We start from the raw sequence: 20,000 nt of genomic DNA, 5'->3' as shown, positions 1-20,000 counted from the left end.
TGCGTCAATAGGCGTAAGAAGAGATGATGATGATGATATATATTATCATAAATTGTAAGAACTGTAAAAGTATATTTCTTAATAGAAAAAAAGGTTGTATTTAAAAAAGTATGCTGAAAGAAAAAGCATATGCACTATAGTCAATTATTTTTAGTGAGGCCGATTTGCATTGACTCGCAGGGAATGCCCTTTTAGCTCGGAAAAAAATCCTAATGCCTGATTGGTTGGACAAGATAATTCTAACTAATCAGATAGCAGGAAACTTTTCCGAGCTAAAAGGACACCGCTGCGAGTCAGTGCAAATCTGCCTCACTAAAAAGAATTGACTATAGTGCATATGCTTTTTCTTTCAACATACTTTTTTAAATACAACCTTTTTTTTTTATTAAGAAATATACATTTACAATTCTTACAACTTATGATATATATCATCATTATCGTCTCTTCCTACGCCTATTGACGCAAGGGGCCTCGGTTAGATTTCGTCACTCCTCTCTATCTTGAGCTTTTAAATCAATACTTCTCCATTCATTGAGTATAGTATGAAGATCCTGTGTTCAAAAGATTCAACTACATGATTAGGAAGATCCATATATAATTTGGTCAAACTGGGAATAAAACTTCTAGAGAACTGCGTGGTATTGAACCTCACAGACGTAAGCACCAGAATTTTATAATTAACAGTAACTCTTAATATTATTTATTGAGACACCACCTCTAGAGTTATGGGGCCCTTTGACTGGAAACACAGTACTGCACTGGATCCTTCTCCCTGGTTACGGTACACTTTCCCTTTGCCTACACATACACTGAATAGTCTGGCCTATTCTTTACAGATTCTCCTCTGTCCTTATACACCTGACAACATTGAGATTACCAAAATAATTCTTCTTCACCCAATGGGTTAACTACTGCCCTGTTATTGTTCAGAGGCTACTTTCTTCTTGGTAAGGGTAGAAGAGACTCTTTAGCTATGGTAAGCAGCTCTTCTAGGAGAAGGACATTCCAAAATCAAACAATTGTTCACTAGTCTTGGGTAGTGCCATAGCCTTTGTACCATGGTCTTCCATTGTCTTGGGTTAGAGTTCTCTTGCTTGAGGGTACACTCGGGCAAATTATTCAATCTAATTTCTCTTCCATTTGTTTTCATGGTTTATATGGAAATATTTGTTTTGGTGTTGTTGCTGTTCTCAAAATATTTTATTTGTCCTTGATTCCTTTCCTCACTGGGCTATTTTCCCTGTTGGGGCCTCTGGGCTTGTAGCATCCTGCTTTTCCAACTAGGGTTGTAGCTTGGCAGATAATAATAATAGATGTATTTCTCTCGGATGATGTGAATAAACGGATCAGAAATGTAAAAACATATTTTCAAGATACTTTGCATCTATACATAAAGTAAGTGTCTCCACCTTATCTTCCTGATACTATTGGTTTTTATAATGATTCTTTATATTCAAAGGAAGTAATAAAAAGTAAAATCTGGAGGTGCATCCAATTTATTGCTTGCTAATATCATACATTGAAAGAAACATTCCTAATACACAATAAAAACTGCATCTTGGGAAAACATTCCAAAATATAGTTGCAAACTTGTATATAATAATGCCCATCAAAAGTAAGTGATCCACATCCATGAAATCACAGAAAATGCAAAAAAAATAACAAAATATACAAATCATAAGAATTGGCTTTAAAAAGTCAATTCCTGTTATCTTACTATAATACTGCTGTCATTGGTTAAAGTGGGTGAAATGACCAAAGTACAAAGAACCTGCTCAATGATGCTATTGATGATGGTAAACAGCAACAGAATTAATGATAAAATGAACATTTAACTCATATTAACTTAATATAATACTGCTGTCATTGGTTAAAGTGGATGAAATGACCAAAGTACAAAGAAGTTGCTCAATGAAGTTATAGATGATGGTAAACAATAAAATTAATGATGAACTGAACATTCTATGGCCATTAACTGATCCAAAAGTAGCCACAGTTTATTCTGCAATTCACCCACTCCAACCAAGACAGTATTGCTTAGGTGTATTCCTTTCCATATTCTTGATCCAAAAGTACCCATTGCTTGCTCTGTACTTCACCCACTCCAACCAAGACGGTATTGCTTAGGTGTATTCCTTTCCATATTCTTGATCCAAAAGTACCCATTGCTTGCTCTGTACTTCACCCACTCCAACCAAGACGGTATTGCTTAGGTGTATTCCTTTCCATATTCTTGATCCAAAAGTACCCATTGCTTGCTCTGCACTTCACCCACTCCAACCAAGACACTATTGCCTAAGTGTATTCCTTTCCATATTCTTGATCCAAAAGTACCTATTGCTTGCTCTGTATTTCACCCGCTCCAACCAAGACACTATTGCCTAAGCGTATTCCTTTTCATATTCTTTATTCATCGCATGAAGGTCAACAGTATCTACAGCTTCCTCGGATACTCCCAAATCTCTGATGTCTTATCCTAACACAAAATTGACCCAAAGGTTCTCTTTCCATTATCTCTTATCATGTTATCATTATCAGCAGTATTCAGCCTTCCATAAATACACCTTTTTTTGCCATAGCAACACAATGGCCAAAATTGCCCAGTGATGTTTCTCTTTCCATTATCTCTTAAACCATCATTAATGTCAGCAGTATCCAGTTTTTCCTCTGGTAATTCCCCATTTCTGCCAAAGCTAATATTAATATTAAACCACTGCCCACTTGTGTTTTTATTTCCATTATCTCTCATACCATCATTAATGTCAGTAGTTTCCACTCTTTCCTCTGCTAATTCCCCATTTCGGCCAAAGCCCCAACCAGAAGACCAGAATTGTCCACTAGTGTTTTTCTTTCCATTATCTCTCATACCATCATTAATGTCAGTAGTTTCCACTCTTTCCTCTGGTAATTCCCCATTTCTGCCAAAGTGAATATTAATATCAAACCACTGCCCACTAGTGTTTTTCTTTCCATTATCTCTCATACCATCATTAATGTCAGTAGTTTCCACTCTTTCCTCTGGTAATTCCCCATTTCTGCCAAAGTGAATATTAATATCAAACCACTGCCCACTAGTGTTTTTATTTCCATTATCTCTCATACCATCATTAATGTCAGTAGTTTCCACTCTTTCCTCTGGTAATTCCCCATTTCTGCCAAAGTGAATATTAATATCAAACCACTGCCCACTTGTGTTTTTCTTTCCATTATCTCTCATACCATCATTGATGTCAGTAGTTTCCACTCTTTCCTCTGCTAATTCCCCATTTCGGCCAAAGCCCCAACCAGAAGGCCAGAATTGTCCACTAGTGTTTTTCTTTCCATTATCTCTCATACCATCATTAATGTCAGTAGTTTCCACTCTTTCCTCTGGTAATTCCCCATTTCTGCCAAAGTGAATATTAATATCAAACCACTGCCCACTAGTGTTTTTATTTCCATTATCTCTCATACCATCATTAATGTCAGTAGTTTCCAATCTTTCCTCTGGTAATTCCCCATTTCTGCCAAAGCTAATATTAATATTAAACCACTGCCCACTTGTGTTTTTATTTCCATTATCTCTCATACCATCATTAATGTCAGTAGTTTCCAATCTTTCCTCTGGTAATTCCCCATTTCGGCCAAAGCCCCAACCAGAAGGCCAGAATTGTCCACTAGTGTTTTTCTTTCCATTATCTCTTACAATCAATTGAATGTCAGTAGTATCCACTGCCTCCTTTGCAACTCCCATGTCTCTGCCACCCCAACCTAAACAGAATTGCCCACTAGTATTTTTATTTCTATTTTCCCTATTCATCTCATGAATGTGAACAGTATCCACAGCTTCATCTGCAACTGACAACTCTCTGATGTTTAAACCTAAGCATAGCTGTGGGCTAACGGCTTCCTTCTCACTATCTCTTATAAATTCATGATTATCAGGAGTAGCTGAAGCTGCCTTAAAGACCTTCAAATCTCTTCCAGATAAACCCACGCACCAATTCCCAATAATGTTCTTATTTCCACTTTCTCTCATTTCATGAATGTCAACACTATTCACAGCTTCCTCTCCTACTCCCAGATTTCTACTAGAAAGGCCAAGACACCATTGCCCGCTGATGTTCTTCTCTCCGCCCTCTCTTAATATTTTGTGAATGTCAGAGTCACCCGAAGCTTCCTTTGTAAGTCCCACATCTCTGCTACCTAAACCAAGACACCATTGGCCACTAATATTTTTCCTCTCACCCTCTCTTAACATTTTAAGGACGTCAGCAGTATTCACAGCTTCCTTTGTGACTTCCACATCTCTACCAGATAAACCTAAGCACCACTGTCCAATGGTGTTTCCCTCGCGATTATTTCTGAAAGGATAACCGATACACCACTGGCCACTGATGTTTCTTTTACCCGTTTCTCTTACTATTTCAGCAATGTCAGCAGTTCTCAGAGTTTCCTCTGCCATTCCCATATCTCTGAATTGTACTCCGACACACCATTGTGGGCTGATGTTCTGGCCTTGTCTCGCTGTCTCTTCCACGTTAATCTGCGTCTGATCCGCTTCGATTTTATTCAATTTTGCTGAAATCACAATTTCCGTCCATACCGCAACGAGTAAGGTCAATGGAAGCCAGTTCGTCATGTTGAGATTTTTCTTCTGTGATAAGTATAGAGGAACATAAAGATATCATATGCATGTAAACTGGGATATGAATCTAAAGATATAAATGCTTACATGATACAAAGGACTACTAGAATTCCTTTTTGATGATTTGATAGAGATAGCAACTCTAACAATTGAATCTTTAACAATGTTGTAAATTATAGCCCTCTATAAGATCAATAGCTTCCCAAAAGTATACAGTTCTTACTTTGTATAATGTCTTGTCATTCATTTCTATTCTGATTAGTCTTACTACCTGCCAATTATTTGTATATAACTGCGTATCATGATATATTATCCTTATCACAAAAAAGATTAAAAAAGATGTAACTATGAAAGTTAAGATTTCCGTTTTAATTTCTGTAAATTAGGTTTCGTTCTTCACTTAATTGGATATTGGATAAAGTAATGATAGCCGAGTATAGTTTTCAGAGACTCCGATGAAGGACTAAGAAAACTAGAGGGGCGCGGAGTAGAGAGCAGACCTCTGTCGCGGCAGCTCATTTCTCGACCTTGACCTTGACCTTTGATCTTAACATGTATTAATTAGCGTGAATTTTCATACACTCTAATATGAACAGAGTGTGAAGTCTCTGTGACAACGATGTCCAAACTTATGGCCGATTACGTGAATTGGACATTTTGCTTGACTGTGACCTTGACCTTCCTAAATTTAATCATTTCCAGCTTTTTACATAACAGTTAATCCCTGCAAGTTTCATTACTTTACGATTAAAATTGTGGCCAGGAATCTGTTCACAAACAAACACACACACAGGGTGTTAATCCCTATAAGTTACATTACTCTACGATTAAAAATGTGGCCAGGAATCTGTTCACAAAAGGGTGTAAAACACAACCTCCTACCAACTTCGTTGGCGTAGGTAATAAAAATAAAAGGCTATCACAATACTCATGTTTTGTAGGCACGAAATTGCATAAAAAAATATTCCAGTCAACCCAAAATGGCAATAAATATTTTGATGATTTTTCTAAATGGTGTCCAACTACTAACAAATATAAAATACATATGATTACTATGTCATCTTTTTTCATTGGTACTTCCTTTAGGAAGGAAACAAAAACACTCATATTCACAAAGCTCTGGTCAAAATGAGGTGGGATAATTCTCACATTCACAAGCTCTGGTCAAAATAAGATAGAATAGCTCTCGCATTTACAAAGCTCGGGTCAAAATAAGGAGAGATAGCTCTCACATCACTAGCTCTGGTCAAAATAAGGAGGGATAACTCTCACATTCACAAGTTCTGGTCAAAATAAGGAAAGATAACTCTCACATTCATAAGCTCTGGTCAAAATAAGGAGGGATAACTCTCACATTCACAAGTTCTGGTCAAAATAAGGAGGGATAACTCTCACATTCACTAGCCTTGGTCAAAATAAGGAGGGATAACTCTCAGAGCTTTGAATGTGAGAGTTATCCCTCCTTATTTTGACCACAGCTTGTGGATGTGAAAGACATCCCTCCTTATTTTGACCAGAACTTGTGAATGTGAGAGTTATCCCTCCTTATTTTGACCAGAACTTGTGAATGTGAGAGTTATCCCTCCTTATTTTGACCAGAGCTTATGAATGTGAGAGTTATCTTTCCTTATTTTGACCAGAACTTGTGAATGTGAGAGTTATCCCTCCTTATTTTGACCAGAGCTAGTGATGTGAGAGCTATCTCTCCTTATTTTGACCCGAGCTTTGTAAATGCGAGAGCTATTCTATCTTATTTTGACCAGAGCTTGTGAATGTGAAAGACATCCCTCCTTATTTTGACCAGAACTTGTGAATGTGAGAGTTATCCCTCCTTATTTTGACCAGAGCTAGTGATGTGAGAGCTATCTCTCCTTATTTTGACCCGAGCTTTGTAAATGCGAGAGCTATTCTATCTTATTTTGACCAGAGCTTGTGGATGTGAAAGACATCCCTCCTTATTTTGACCAGAACTTGTGAATGTGAGAGTTATCCCTCCTTATTTTGACCAGAACTTGTGAATGTGAGAGTTATCCCTCCTTATTTTGACCAGAACTTGTGAATGTGAGAGTTATCCCTCCTTATTTTGACCAGAACTTGTGAATGTGAGAGTTATCCCTCCTTATTTTGACCAGAGCTTATGAATGTGAGAGTTATCTTTCCTTATTTTGACTAGAACTTGTGAATGTGAGAGTTATCCCTCCTTATTTTGACCACAGCTTGTGAATGTGAAAGACATCCCTCCTTATTTTGATCAGACCTCTGTGAATGTGAAAGTATCAACGAAAAGAGATGACACAGTACTCCCCAAGTTATAGGCTCCTATATATATCTCCCACAAATGATGAACAAGTTTCCAATATAATATTGAGATCAATATCAAGAAAATATGCAATACCTGAACACGGTGACAAAGCTTTCCTTCTTCTCCGTAAGGAAGAACTGTGGTGTGGTGAGAGATGCGGGCCATATTTAAGTGTTGGATAGGTTCCCCAACCCCACTAGGTCCTGGGTAATGAACCTGGGGTCTAAGTAATCACCTGAATTTAAATTAGTCTCTCTCTCTCTCTCTCTCTCTCTCTCTCTCTCTCTCTCTCTCTCTCTCTCTCTCTCTCTCTCTCTCTCAAAGAGGTCCAATGACATGTTTCCATAAATATATGAAGTTTCGTGAATTCAAATGTATATTGTTAAATTCAGCTGAGATTGAGAAAAGGACAGAAACATTTTAATCAAAGGGTGGATTCTGTTACAGATATATATACTTTGTATTGCATTCAGGTTTCTTAAGTGTTAAAGAATAATTTCTCGTATCGAAATCAACTTGTCTTTCAGATGGTAGATGAATATCAAAGGTCCTATAAACAGCATAGTTTGGAAGTTTAGAGATTCATCAAGATATATGAAGTTTCGTGAATTCAAATGTATATTGTTAAATTCAGCTGAGATTGAGAAAAGGACAGAAACATTTTAATCAAAGGGTGGATTCTGTTACAGATATATATTTCGTATTGCATTCGGGTTTCTTAAGTGTTAAAGAAGAATTTCTCGTATCGAAATCAACTTTTCTTTCACAAGGTAGATAAATATCAAAGTTCCTATGAATACTATAGTTTGGAAGTTTAGAGGTCGATCAAGATTAGCAGAGGAGAGGGACAGATCAATGCCCTAGAGACAGGACAATGTCCTAGAGACTGGCCTTATAATAATAATAATAATATTATTATCATTATTATTATTTGTTAAACTACAACCCTAGTTAAAGAAGCAGCATGCTATAAGCCCAAGGGCTCCAACAGTGATGAAAAGAAATATGGAAATAAATAAACTACAAGAAAGGTCAATAACAATCCTAATAAAATATCTTGAGAACAGTAACATCATTAAAATAAATTTTTGATATATAAACTATAAAAGCTTAAAAAAAAAAGAGGAAGAGAAACAAGATAGAATAGCGTGTCCAAGTGTACCCTCAAGCAAGAGAAATCTAACCCAAGAGAGTGGAAGACCATGTAACCGAGGCTATGGTACTACCCAAGACTAGAGAACAATAATTGGATTTTATAGTGTCCTCACAGAAGAGTTGTTTGCCATAGCTAAAGAGTATCTTCTGTATACCCTTACCAAGAGGAAGGTAGCTACTGAACAATAACATTACAGTAATTAACTGCTTGAGCAAAGATGAACTGTTTGGTAATCTCAGTGTTGTCTGGTGTATGAGGACAGAGGAGAATTTGTAAAGAATAGGCCAGACTATGCAGTGTATGCATAGGCAACGAAAAAATGAACCGTAACCAGAGAGAGGGATCCAATAACTGTCTAGCCAGTCACAGGATCCAATAACTCTCTAGCAGTAGTATCTCAACGGTGGCTGGTGCCCTGGCCAACCTACAGCCGTAGATCTTTGGGCTCCCAAAACTCCCCCATCCCTAGCTCACAAGGATGAGGTTGTTGACACAACAAGAAGCTATCGAGCTTCAGCGGGTCTTGAACCCCCATTCAAAATAATGATAGACATGGACGTATACAACAAGTTACCACAAAAGTTCTTTCTCCATCTTTGACTTGTGACAGTTCTATTCTATCTTTGTTGAAAGGTTTCAAATCATTGCCTAGCCCCTATAAATAACACTAAAATCATTAATAAACACGAAGATTATATTTGTTTACACTCATATGTATTGCTATATTAATTCTTTGAGCTAATTTCTAATAAAAAACCAACATAATTGCCATTATCAGAATCATTTTAAGAAGACAAATGACTATATATAGACTTTCCCAGACATCTTTAATATCTGCATTGAAAGGGCAACCATATCAAACCTAAACTAGAAGGGCATTCAGTAGAGGACAGACCTCCGAAATGGCAACTTATTTATCGACCTTGACCTTGATCTTTGTCCTTGACATGTATTAATTAGCGTGGATTTTTATACACTCAAATATGAACCAAGTTTGAAATCTCTCACAAAGATGTCCAAACTCATGGCTGATTACGTGAATTGGACATTTAGCTTGACCATGACCTTGACCTTTGACCAGGACCTTCCAAAATTTAATCATTTCCAGCTTTTTACATAAGTTAATCCCTGCAAATTTCATAATTCCACAATTAAAATTATGGCCTGGAAGGTATTTACTAACAAACACCAAACACAAACAGGGGTTAAAACATAACCTCCTTCTAACTTCGTTGGCGGTAAAACTTAACATATTCACCAATTCTTGCTTTGAAAAAACGTCATTTGGACACCTGTGCAAAGTGATATGAATGATGTATTCGTTTCATATTGTATGGTCACGTATCACTGGTATAATTTAGTATATCTGTATAGACAAAATTAGATTAAACCTTTTTAAAATTTCAAATTTACTAATGAACTTCCAAAAACGTGATACTTGATTTCATGAGTCACCTTCATTTACTTTTTTTTTTTTTTTTTTTTTACAAACCTAAAATAATCATCTTAAGCTGGTAGGATTCACACATGCATAAATCTATATCTATATTACTTATAATATCTTTTACCCTCAAACGTTCAGCTGGGCTCCACAAGGCACCAGAAGAGTTGGAAGACCCAGGCTTACATGGCTGAGGACTATGAAGCGCGAAGTAGATGATGATGAATGGAGAAGTATTGCTAAGCTCAGGATAGAGATGACTGGCGAAATACAACCGAGGCCCTTTGCGTCAACAGACGTAAGAAGAGATGATGATGAACTTTTACTGTGGAGTTCTTGAAACCTAACTTTTCATGGATGAAATTTTGAGATATTTTTCCTTATAAATGTTTTTTTTTAAGATCTTTTCAGTTTTTGGAATTAATTTTTATATAAACAAAGTAGACGCATGTCTTGTGTTCTGAATCTCCAATAACGATCTCCGCCAACAAAGTTGGGAGGAGGTTATGTTTTCACTCTCTCTTGTCTCTTTATTTGTGAACAACCTCCTGGCCAGTTTTACTCATAGAGCATTAAAACTTTAAGAGATTAATTGTTACGTTGAGACCTGAAAGTATTTAAATTTTGAAAGTCCTAGGTCAAAGATCAAGGTCAAGGCCGAGCAACAGGTCTAGAGAATTAACCCTAACCTCGAGAAATATGTTGCCGTGGCGGAAGTCTGCACTCTCAGAGTGCTTTTCTAGTTTTGCATATGATTCCATTCCCCTTGACATAAGAATGTGTTATGGTGGCCGATGTGGTAACGTCCCTAACTGGTGATTGCAAGACTGGGGTTCAAGTCCCTTTCAAACTCGTTAGTTCCTTTGGTCGCTGTAACCTCACTATCGTTGTGAGGTATGGATGGGGAGTTTTGGAGAGCCTATAGGTCTATCTGCTGGGTCATCAGCAGCCATTGCCTGGCCCTCCTTGTGTGGAGAGTGGCTTGCGCGCTGATCATATACATATAAGGTCAGTCTCTAGGACATTGTTCTGCTTCATAGGGTAATGTCACTGTCACTTGTCTCTTCCATTTAAGGGCAGCCTTTAAACCTTTAAACCCTGAATTGTTGATGTTTCTGGAGAGGTTTGTAATAATGTTAGGTTTATCTTTCCTTATGTTAGCTAGAGCTTTGTGAATGTGAGAATTATCCCTCCTTATTTTGACCAGAGATTTGTGAATGTCAGAATTATCCCTCCTTATTTTGACCAGCGCTTTGTGGATGAAAGAATTATCCCTCCTTATTTTGACCAGAGCTTTGTGAATGTGAGAATTATCCCTCCTTATTTTGACCAGCGCTTTGTGGATGAAAGAATTATCCCTCCTTATTTTGACCAGAGATTTGTGAATGTCAGATTTATCCCTCCTTATTTTGACCAGAGCTTGTGAATGTGAGAATTATCCCTCCTTATTTTAACCAGAGCTTTGTGAATGTGAGAATTGTCGATCCTTATTTTGAGCAGAGATTTGTGAATGTGAGAGTTATCCCTCCTTATTTTGACCAACACTTTGTGAATGTGAGTTATCCCTCCTTATTTTGACCAACACTTTGTGAATGTGAGAGTTATCCCTCCTTATTTTGACCAGAGCTTTGTGAATGTGAAAATTACCCCTCCTTATTTTGACCAGACTTTTGTGAATGTGAGAATTATTTTGACCCGAGCTTGTGAATGTGAGTTACCCTCCCTATTTTGACCAGAGCTTGTGAATGTGAGAATTATCTCTCCTTATTTTGACCAGAGCTTTGTGAATGTGAGAATTATCCCTCCTTATTTTGACCAGAGCTTTGTGAATATGAGAATTATCCCTCCTTAAAATGACCAGAGCTTTGTGAATGTGAGAATTATCCCTCCTTATTTTGACCAGAGCTTTGTGAATATGAGAATTATCCCTCCTTAAAATGACCAGAGCTTTGTGAATGTGAGAATTATCCCTCCTTATTTTGACCAGAGCTTTGTGAATATGAGAATTATCCCTCCTTAAAATGACCAGAGCTTTGTGAATGTGAGAATTATCCCTCTTTATTTTGACCAGAGCTTTGTGAATGTGAGAATTATCCCTCCTTATTTTGATCAGAGCTTGTGAATGTGAGAATTATCCCTTCTTATTTTGACCAGAGCTTCTGAATATGAGAATTATCCCTCCTTATTTTGACCAGAGCTTTGTGAATGTGAGAGTTATCCATTCTTATTTTGACCAGAGCTTGTGAATGTGAGAATTATCCCTCCAAATTTTGACCAGAGCTTGTGAATGTGAGTTATCCTCCTTATTTTGACCAGAGCTTTTGAATGTGAGAATTATCCCTCCTTTTTTTGACCAGAGCTTTGTGAATGTGAGAATTATCCCTCCTTATTTTGACCAGAACTTTGTGAATGTGAAAGGTATCCCTACTTATTTTAACCAGAGCTTTATGAATGTGAGAATTATTCCTCCTTATTTTGACCAGAGCTTTGTGAATGTGAATGATCCCTCCTTATTTTGACCAGAGTTTGTGAATGTGAGTATTTTAGAAGTTTTATTCCAGCTGTGACTAGATTGTGGAAGGATCTTTCTAACTTCCTGGTCTTCTAGGAGAAAGGCACTCCAAAATCAAACCATTGTTCTCTAGTCTTTGGTAGTACCATAGCCTCTGTACCATGGTCTTCCACTGTCTGGGGTTAGAGTTCCCTTGCTAGAGGATACACTCAGGCACAATATTCTATCTTATTTCTCTTCCTCCTGTTTGGTTAAAGTTTTTATAGTTTACATAGGATATATTTATTCCATGTTGTTGTAGTTCTTAAAATATTCTATTTTTCCTTGTTTTCTTTCCTCACTGGGTAACATTCCCTGTTGGAGCCCCTGGGCTAATTGCATATCCTGCTTTTCCAACTAGGGTTTCAGCTTAGCAATTAATAACACTAATTGACATTAACTAATCGCTCCTTCAATTTGAAAGGCAGATAATAATTCTCCACTATTCCATACTAAAGTGAATACCTTCCTCCCTGAATTATTCATAAAACATTTAAATCCCTGAAACTATCTAGAATTTATCATCTAAACAATTATGTGAATACAAATCACTTAAGAATAAAATAACCTTTAATTTATATTTACTCCTGTAATTAATTTTTCAAAGGCACAAACACATGTGCATAATCTCTTTCGAAATGCATTCACTTTAGAAAGACTTTTTAATTAAGCGAAGCTTTTTAATTGATTGAACACAAACACCTGTGAAATATTAATGATTTTTCTTGTCTGATTTTCTAATTCCTCTAAAGAGGTAAAGCAGTTGGTCTTGTTATTGCTGTGAAACTACAAGCTATCCCAGAATTTTTAAAAAATCACTATGTTTGAATGATGCTTTTCATTATTATTATTATTATTATTATTATTATTATTATTATTATTATTATTATCATTATTATTATCCTTATTTATTATTTCTTATTTATTATTTATTCATTATCATTATTATTACCATTATTATTAATTGCTAAGCTACAACCCTAGTTGGAAAAGCAGGATGCAATAATCCCAGGGGGCCCTGTTGCCACAACAGTGAAAATAGCCCAGTGAGGAAAGGAAACAAGGAAAAATATATTTTAAGAACACTAACAACATTAAAATATATATTTCCTATATAAACTATAAAAACTTCAACAAAAGAAGAGGAAGAGAAATAAGATAGAATAGTGTGTCCGAGTGTACCCTCAAGCAACAGAACTTTAACCCAAGACAGTGGAAGACCATGGTACAGAGGCTATGGCAGTACCCAAGACTAGAGAACAATGGTTTGATTTTGAAGTATCCTTCTCCTAGAAGAGCTGCTTACCATAGCTAAAGAGACTGTTCTACTCTTATCAAGAGGAAAGTGGCCACTGAACAATTACAATCCAGTAGTTAACTCCTTGAGTGAAGAAGAATTAAAGTTATGTTTAAGGGTTTAAAGTCGCTAATGAATGACAGAGACAAGAAACAGGGCATATGATCAGGGCTCAAGCCCCTCTCCACCCAAGCTAGGACCAAGGAGGGTCAGGCAATGACTGCTGATGACTCAGCAGGTAGACCTATAGGCTTCCCCAAACCCCATATCCCTCGCTCACAAGGATGGTAATGTTGCAGACACAACTAGAAAATATGGAGCTCGAGCTAGTCTAGAACCCCCATCCAACAGATTGCCAGGCAGGGGTGTTCCCAATAGGTTCACTAATGAAAACAGATTGCCAGGCAGGGATGTTCCCAATAGGTTCACTAATGTAAACAGATTGCCAGGCAGGGATGTTCCCAATAGGTTCACTAATGTAAACAGATTGCCAGGCAGGGATGGTCCCAATAGGTTCACTAATGAAAACAGATTGCCAGGCAGGGATGTTCCCAATAGGTTCACTAATGAAAACAGATTGCCAGGCAGGGATGGTCCCAATAGGTTCACTAATGAAAACAGATTGCCAGGCAGGGATGGTCCCAATAGGTTCACTAATGAAAACAGATTGCCAGGCAGGGATGTTCCCAATAGGTTCACTAATGAAAACAGATTGCCAGGCAGGGATGGTCCCAATAGGTTCACTAATGAAAACAGATTGCCAGGCAGGGATGGTCCCAATAGGTTCACTAATGAAAACAGATTGCCAGGCAGGGATGGTCCCAATAGGTTCACTAATGAAAACAGATTGCCAGGCAGGGATGGTCCCAATAGGTTCACTAATGAAAACAGATTGCCAGGCAGGGATGGTCCCAATAGGTTCACTAATGAAAACAGATTGCCAGGCAGGGATGTTCCCAATAGGCTCACTAATGAAAACTATAGTCATGAACATGACTGGATCACGGGTACTTCAAATTGTAAGTCTTTAAAATTTTCATTCCACAAGCTGGAATGAAAATATTTTGGGAATGCATTCCATAAACTCTACGAAACTACTCGTCAGAGATTTCTGGATGTGACTTGGGAATCCAAATAGCCTATAAAGTGTTCAGAAGTTCAAAACAGTTCAATCACAGTGACATAATCGAAATGCAGTCTTAATTTCTTGCGGTAATCTTAGAGGCTTGCAGAATAATGGATTTAATAAATATTGTCAATTATCCTACAACTTTGATGAAAAATATTTTAGGAGTAGATAGTTTCCAGATGAAAAATCATTATACAGATAATTTTATAAAATCTAGGCTTAATGATTACAGTATTTCCTCACCACAAAGTTACTTAATTACATTATAGTAATGTGACTTATCACAGCAAAATTCAAATGTAATGCTTAACTTTAAAGGGTTTAAAGGTCGCTCATGAATGGCAGAGGCAAGGGACAGTGACATTGCCCTATCGAGCAGGAGAATGCCCTAGAGACTGACCACATTATATGATCACCACCCAAGACCCTTCTCCACCCAAGGACCAGGAAGGGCCAGGCAATGGCTGCTGATGACTCAGTAGATAGACCTATAGGTTCCCCCAACTACCCCCAACCTTAGCTCACAAGGATGGCAACGTTGCAGACACTAAAGGCACTAAGGAGTCTGAGGGGGACTAGAACCCCGGTTTGGCAAACACCAGGCAGAGACGTTACCAATCAGGCCACAACAAACCGGGTAGGAATCCCTTCTTCTTTTTCTTTAGTAAACAGGCTGATGATATGCAGACTAGAGTTCAATGTTTAATCATTTCCAATATCAATATTAATATCAATATGGCGGCCGCTTGGACTCCTTTAGCTATTTATACAAAACGGCCTGGTTCGTAAGATCTGGCCGAGCTAATATCAGGGTAACAACTTTCATGGATATCTCCCCAGAATTCCTTCTTAACATATACTCACACATCATCTTTTTGTAACAATGTCAATTCTATAGTCATAATTAAATTCAATTACTAATGTTAAGAAACTATGAATTAATCTCTAATTTTTTCTAAAAATATCCGCCGGAAGTTATCTATAAAATATCCCTAAAATTAAATCCTAAAGGCAGCTCATGAATGGCAGGGGAAAGGAACAGTGACATTGCCCTATCGAGCATGAAAATGCTCTAGAGACTAACCACATTATATGATCACCGCCCAAGCCTCCTCTCCCCCCAAGCTAGGACCAAGGAGGGCCAGGTAATGGCTGATGATGACTCAGCAGATAGATCTATAGGCTCCCCCATAACCTCCATCCTTAGCTCACAATAATGGTGAGGTTGCAGTGTCCAAAGAAACTAATGAATTTTAGTGGAACTCGAACCCCAATCTGGCGTTCACCAGTCAGGGACGTTACCACATCGACCACCACAACCCTAAATCATAGCATTTTCCAGATAGTCAAAATTAAGGCTAATGCAAAAAGTTGATTGCTGTATCTGTATATGAACTACATTATAAAGTGTTGCAGTAACTGTATCAATGAATTACTGTATTAAAAAGGTTCAAAAAAGATAAATCTACAAAAAATATAAAGGAAAGGAAGTTAGAGATACGCCCAAGGGTAAAAATCTATGGTTTAAATACAGAGTACCTCCTTCCAAAACAGGTAAAGTTGACAGTGACAAAGGTTGGTTGATAGTTTAAGATTAGGCCATTCATGTACCACATAGGATATATGTTGAAGGATATCAGAGGAACAAGGTGGACCCCCTAGAGAGTTGTGGACTCTCTAGATGCTAGTGGACCCTCTAGAGTCACTAGTGAACCCTCTAGAGTCACTAGTGAACCCTCTAGACACTAGTGGACCCTCTAGACACTAGTGAACCCTCTAGAGTCACTAGTGAACCCTCTAGACACTAGTGGACCCTCTAGACACTAGTGAACCCTCTAGACACCAGTGGATCCTCTAGACACTAGTGAATCATTTAAACACTAGTGGACCCTCTAGACACTGGTGGACCCTCTAGACACTAGTGGATCCTCTAGACACTAGTGGAATCTCTAGACACTAGTGGACCCTCTAGACACTGGTGGACCCTCTAGACACTAGTGGATCCTCTAGACACTAGTGGAATCTCTAGACACTAGTGGACCCTCTAGACACTAGTGGATCCTCTAGACACTAGTGGAATCTCTAGACACTAGTGGACCCTCTAGACACCAGTGACTCCTCTAAATACTAGTGAACCATTTAGACACTAGTGAATCTTCAAGACACTAGTGGACCCTTTAGACACTAGTGGAATCTCTAAACAAGACAGTATTGGACCCTCTAGACACTAGTGAACCCTCTAGATACTACTGGACCGTTTAGACACTAGTGAATCTTCTGGACACTAGTGGACCCTCTAGACACTAGTGGATCATCTAGACACTAGTGGACCCTCTACAAACTAGTGGACCTTCTAGACACTAGTGGACCTTCTAGACACTAGTGGATCCTCTAGACACTAGTGAATAATTTAAACACTAGTGGACCCTCTAGACACTGGTGGACCCTCTAGACACTAGTGGATCCTCTAGACACTAGTGGAATCTCTAGACACTAGTGGACCCTCTAGACACCAGTGACTCCTCTAAATACTAGTGAACCATTTAGACACTAGTGAATCTTCAAGACACTAGTGGACCCTTTAGACACTAGTGGAATCTCTAAACAAGACAGTATTGGACCCTCTAGACACTAGTGAACCCTCTAGATACTACTGGACCGTTTAGACACTAGTGAATCTTCTGGACACTAGTGGACCCTCTAGACACTGGTGAATCCTCTCTAGACACTAGTGGATCCTCTAGACACTAGTGGAATTTCTAAACACTAGTGAACCCTCTAGACACCAGTGGATCCTCTAGATACTAGTGAACCATTTAGACACTAGTGAATCTTCTAGACACTAGTGGGCCCTCTAGACACTAGTGGATCCTCTAAATACTAGTGAACCATTTAGACACTAGTGAATCTTCAAGACACTAGCGGACCCTCTAGACACTAGTGGGCTCTCTAGACTCTAGTGGGTCCTCTAGACTCTAGTGGGCCCTCTACACTCTAGTGGACCCTCTAGACACTAGTGGACTCTCCAGACACTAGCCAAAGAGTACACACAACATTATTTGAGTTGTCGGACAAACAAAAGCATTTCAAAAATGATAAAAAAAAATCCACCTAATACCAAGTAACATTAATAAATAAAGGAAACGATGAATGCAACTGGAGAGAGAGAGAGAGAGAGAGAGAGAGAGAGAGAGAGAGAGAGAGAGAGAGAGAGGGAGAGAGTAATTAAAATTCCAGTCATAAGCTTAGACCTTCGGGGGTCTGGTTGGGTTCCCAGTGGATAGAGGAACCTATCCATAGCTTAAATATGGCCCGGAACCTCCACCACACCACAGTTCTCCAGAGCCTTGGAGAAGGAAACAACTCAGTCGTCTCGTGGTAAGATATAAATCAGTGACTTGATCTCAATTGCCTTTCTCCCCCAATAGTGACTATTATTATCATTATTTGCTAAGCTACAACCCTAGTTGGAAAAGCAGGATGCTATAAGCCCCGGGGCTCCAACAGGGGAAATAGGTCTGTGAGGAGAGGAAACAAAGAAAAATAAAATATTTTAAGAAGAGCAACAGCATTGAAATAAATATCTCCTATATAAGCTATAAAAACTTTAACAAAACAATAAAAAGAGAATTAAGATAGAATAGTGTGCCCAAGTGTACCCTCAAGCAAGAGAACTCTAACCCAAGACACTGCTCTTGATAAGCAGTTCCTCTAGGAGAAGGGCACACCAAAAATCAAACCATTGTTCGCTAGTCTTGGGTAGTGCCATAGCCTCTTTACCATAGTCTTCCACTCTCTTGGAGTAGAGTTCTCTTGTTTGAGGGTGCACTCGGGCACACTATTCTACCTAATTTTTCTTCCTCTTGTTTTGTTAAAGTTTTCATAGTTATATAGGAAATGCTTATTTCAATGTTACTGTTCTTAAAATATTTTATTTTTTCTGGTTTCCTTTCCTCACTGGGCTATTTTTCCTGTTGGGGCCCCTGGGTTTATATCGTCCTTCTTTTAAAACTAGGGTTGTAGCTTAGCAAATAATAATAATAATAATAATAATAATAATAATAATAATAATAATAATAATAAAAAGTATATCATTAAATCAGAAGCGTGGGAAGTGCTACTAGGAATTCTTGGGTGCTCATCTTCTTCAACATTTGCATTTAGATATTTCTAAAATCTACTTTTGTCTACCATTTAGGACAAACGATATTCTAATAACAATTGCCCATGATTTCACTATACTCTTGCTTTTAAATTTAGAGCCCTTTTACATCTACAAAATCAAAATACATATTTATGCTTGGTTTATCTTTTTTTACTTTTTAGAAAAACTTTAAGACCTTTTTAAATGTTTAATCACATCAAAAGAAGAAAGATATTAAAGCATCATTTACTGTACCTTCTAGTTAATAAAGGAATAATGGAACCCAAGTACAAAATTTCCAATAAAAATTAAACTTTCATAGCTTTAAAACCATTTCATTTTTAATGATTTACATAAGAAGCATTATCGCCTATCATTTAACAAGATAATGCACTGTATTAATGCTAATTATCTGTGATTAATCAGTACACAACATAACATAATTCAGTATTTACAGTTTTACCTGTGTCCATGGGTTCCCCATACATTTTTCTTTACCCATGAATGCCTCATTTATTTTGCATGTGTCCATACATGACACAAACATTTTTCTGTGTCCATGTATGTTCCATATATTTTTTCTTTATCCATGCATACTCCATACATTTTTCATGTGGCAATGCATGCCCCATACATTTTCCATGTGTCCATGTATGTCCCATACATTTTCCCTTGTCCACGTATGCCCCCTTCATTTTTGATGTGCTAATGAATTCCTCAGGAATCTTATTCTATGTCCCTGTATTCCCCATACATTTTTTCTGTGTCATGACATGGAAATAATAAATAAAGATAAATGACGATAATCTAAAGGGTAACCATACATTTTCCATATGTCCATGTATGTCCCATACATTTTTCCCTTGTCCATGCATGCCCCATTAATTTTTCATGAGCTAATGAAATCCTCATACATTATATTCTATGTCCATGCATTCCCCATACATTTTTCCTGTGTCATGAAATGGAAATAATAAATAAATTAGGAAATGAAGATTTAGAGGCTAATTTCCCGAGTATAAATGTTGCTATTATCCCCGTTTGCTGACATCATCAAATCATGATAATTTTCTATCAATCTTTAATATTTTGCAAGTATTCATGTTTAAGAGGTACTTCATTTAAACGTCCCCTCCAATTCCTCTCTCTGTTCTAACAGAAAAACCATCACAATGTCGAAGTGGCTTCCACTGGCTTCACTATTACTCTGTGTCATATGGATACAGGTAGTGACTTCAGCTACTGTGAACTTTGAAAAACTGGCAGAGACAGAGTCATCACCCATACAACGTTTCTTTGAAGAGATAGCAAGGGTTGAGGGAAATCCGAACGTCAACATTACAGGACTAGGTT

The 20,000-nt window shown here is 37.7% G+C and overlaps 2 protein-coding genes across 3 annotated transcripts in view; one reads left to right on the top strand and one right to left on the bottom strand.

The window, feature by feature from the left end:
* Positions 1-1,480: 1,480 nt before the first annotated feature.
* On the bottom strand, positions 1,481-7,179 carry LOC137636510 (uncharacterized). Its single transcript, XM_068368931.1, has 2 exons — positions 7,023-7,179; positions 1,481-4,636 (listed from the first exon to the last, which is right to left on the bottom strand). The coding sequence occupies exons 1-2, from the start codon at positions 7,092-7,094 to the stop codon at positions 2,477-2,479; spliced, it is 2,232 nt and encodes a 743-aa protein (XP_068225032.1). The 5' UTR covers positions 7,095-7,179; the 3' UTR covers positions 1,481-2,476.
* A 10,549-nt stretch (positions 7,180-17,728) lies between these two features.
* The window catches only part of LOC137636513 (uncharacterized), a 22,417-nt gene continuing 20,145 nt past the window's right edge, over positions 17,729-20,000 (top strand). Inside the window, exons 1-2 of one of the 2 annotated variants that reach the window (XM_068368934.1) lie at positions 17,729-17,881; positions 19,807-20,000. The exon at positions 19,807-20,000 is cut by the window's right edge and continues 697 nt beyond it. In XM_068368934.1, coding sequence (XP_068225035.1) covers positions 19,820-20,000 — 181 coding nt within the window. In that variant the 5' untranslated portion in view covers positions 17,729-17,881; positions 19,807-19,819. The remainder of the gene's footprint in view (positions 17,882-19,806) is intronic. The other variant, XM_068368933.1, reaches the window with a different exon arrangement.

The sequence above is a fragment of the Palaemon carinicauda genome, unplaced genomic scaffold (genome assembly GCF_036898095.1).
Source record: "Palaemon carinicauda isolate YSFRI2023 unplaced genomic scaffold, ASM3689809v2 scaffold316, whole genome shotgun sequence".
In the NCBI taxonomy this organism is placed as follows: domain Eukaryota; kingdom Metazoa; phylum Arthropoda; class Malacostraca; order Decapoda; family Palaemonidae; genus Palaemon; species Palaemon carinicauda.
This window is presented reverse-complemented; position numbering and strand designations above follow the sequence as displayed.

Coding starts and splice junctions, on each gene's coding strand:
- LOC137636510 (XM_068368931.1), bottom strand. CDS start 7,094: ATGGCCCGCATCTCTCACCACACCACAGTTCTTCCTTACGGAGAAGAA. Junction 4,637..7,022: donor AGCTTTGTCACCGTGTTCAG/GTATTGCATATT, acceptor TACTTATCACAG/AAGAAAAATCTCAACATGAC.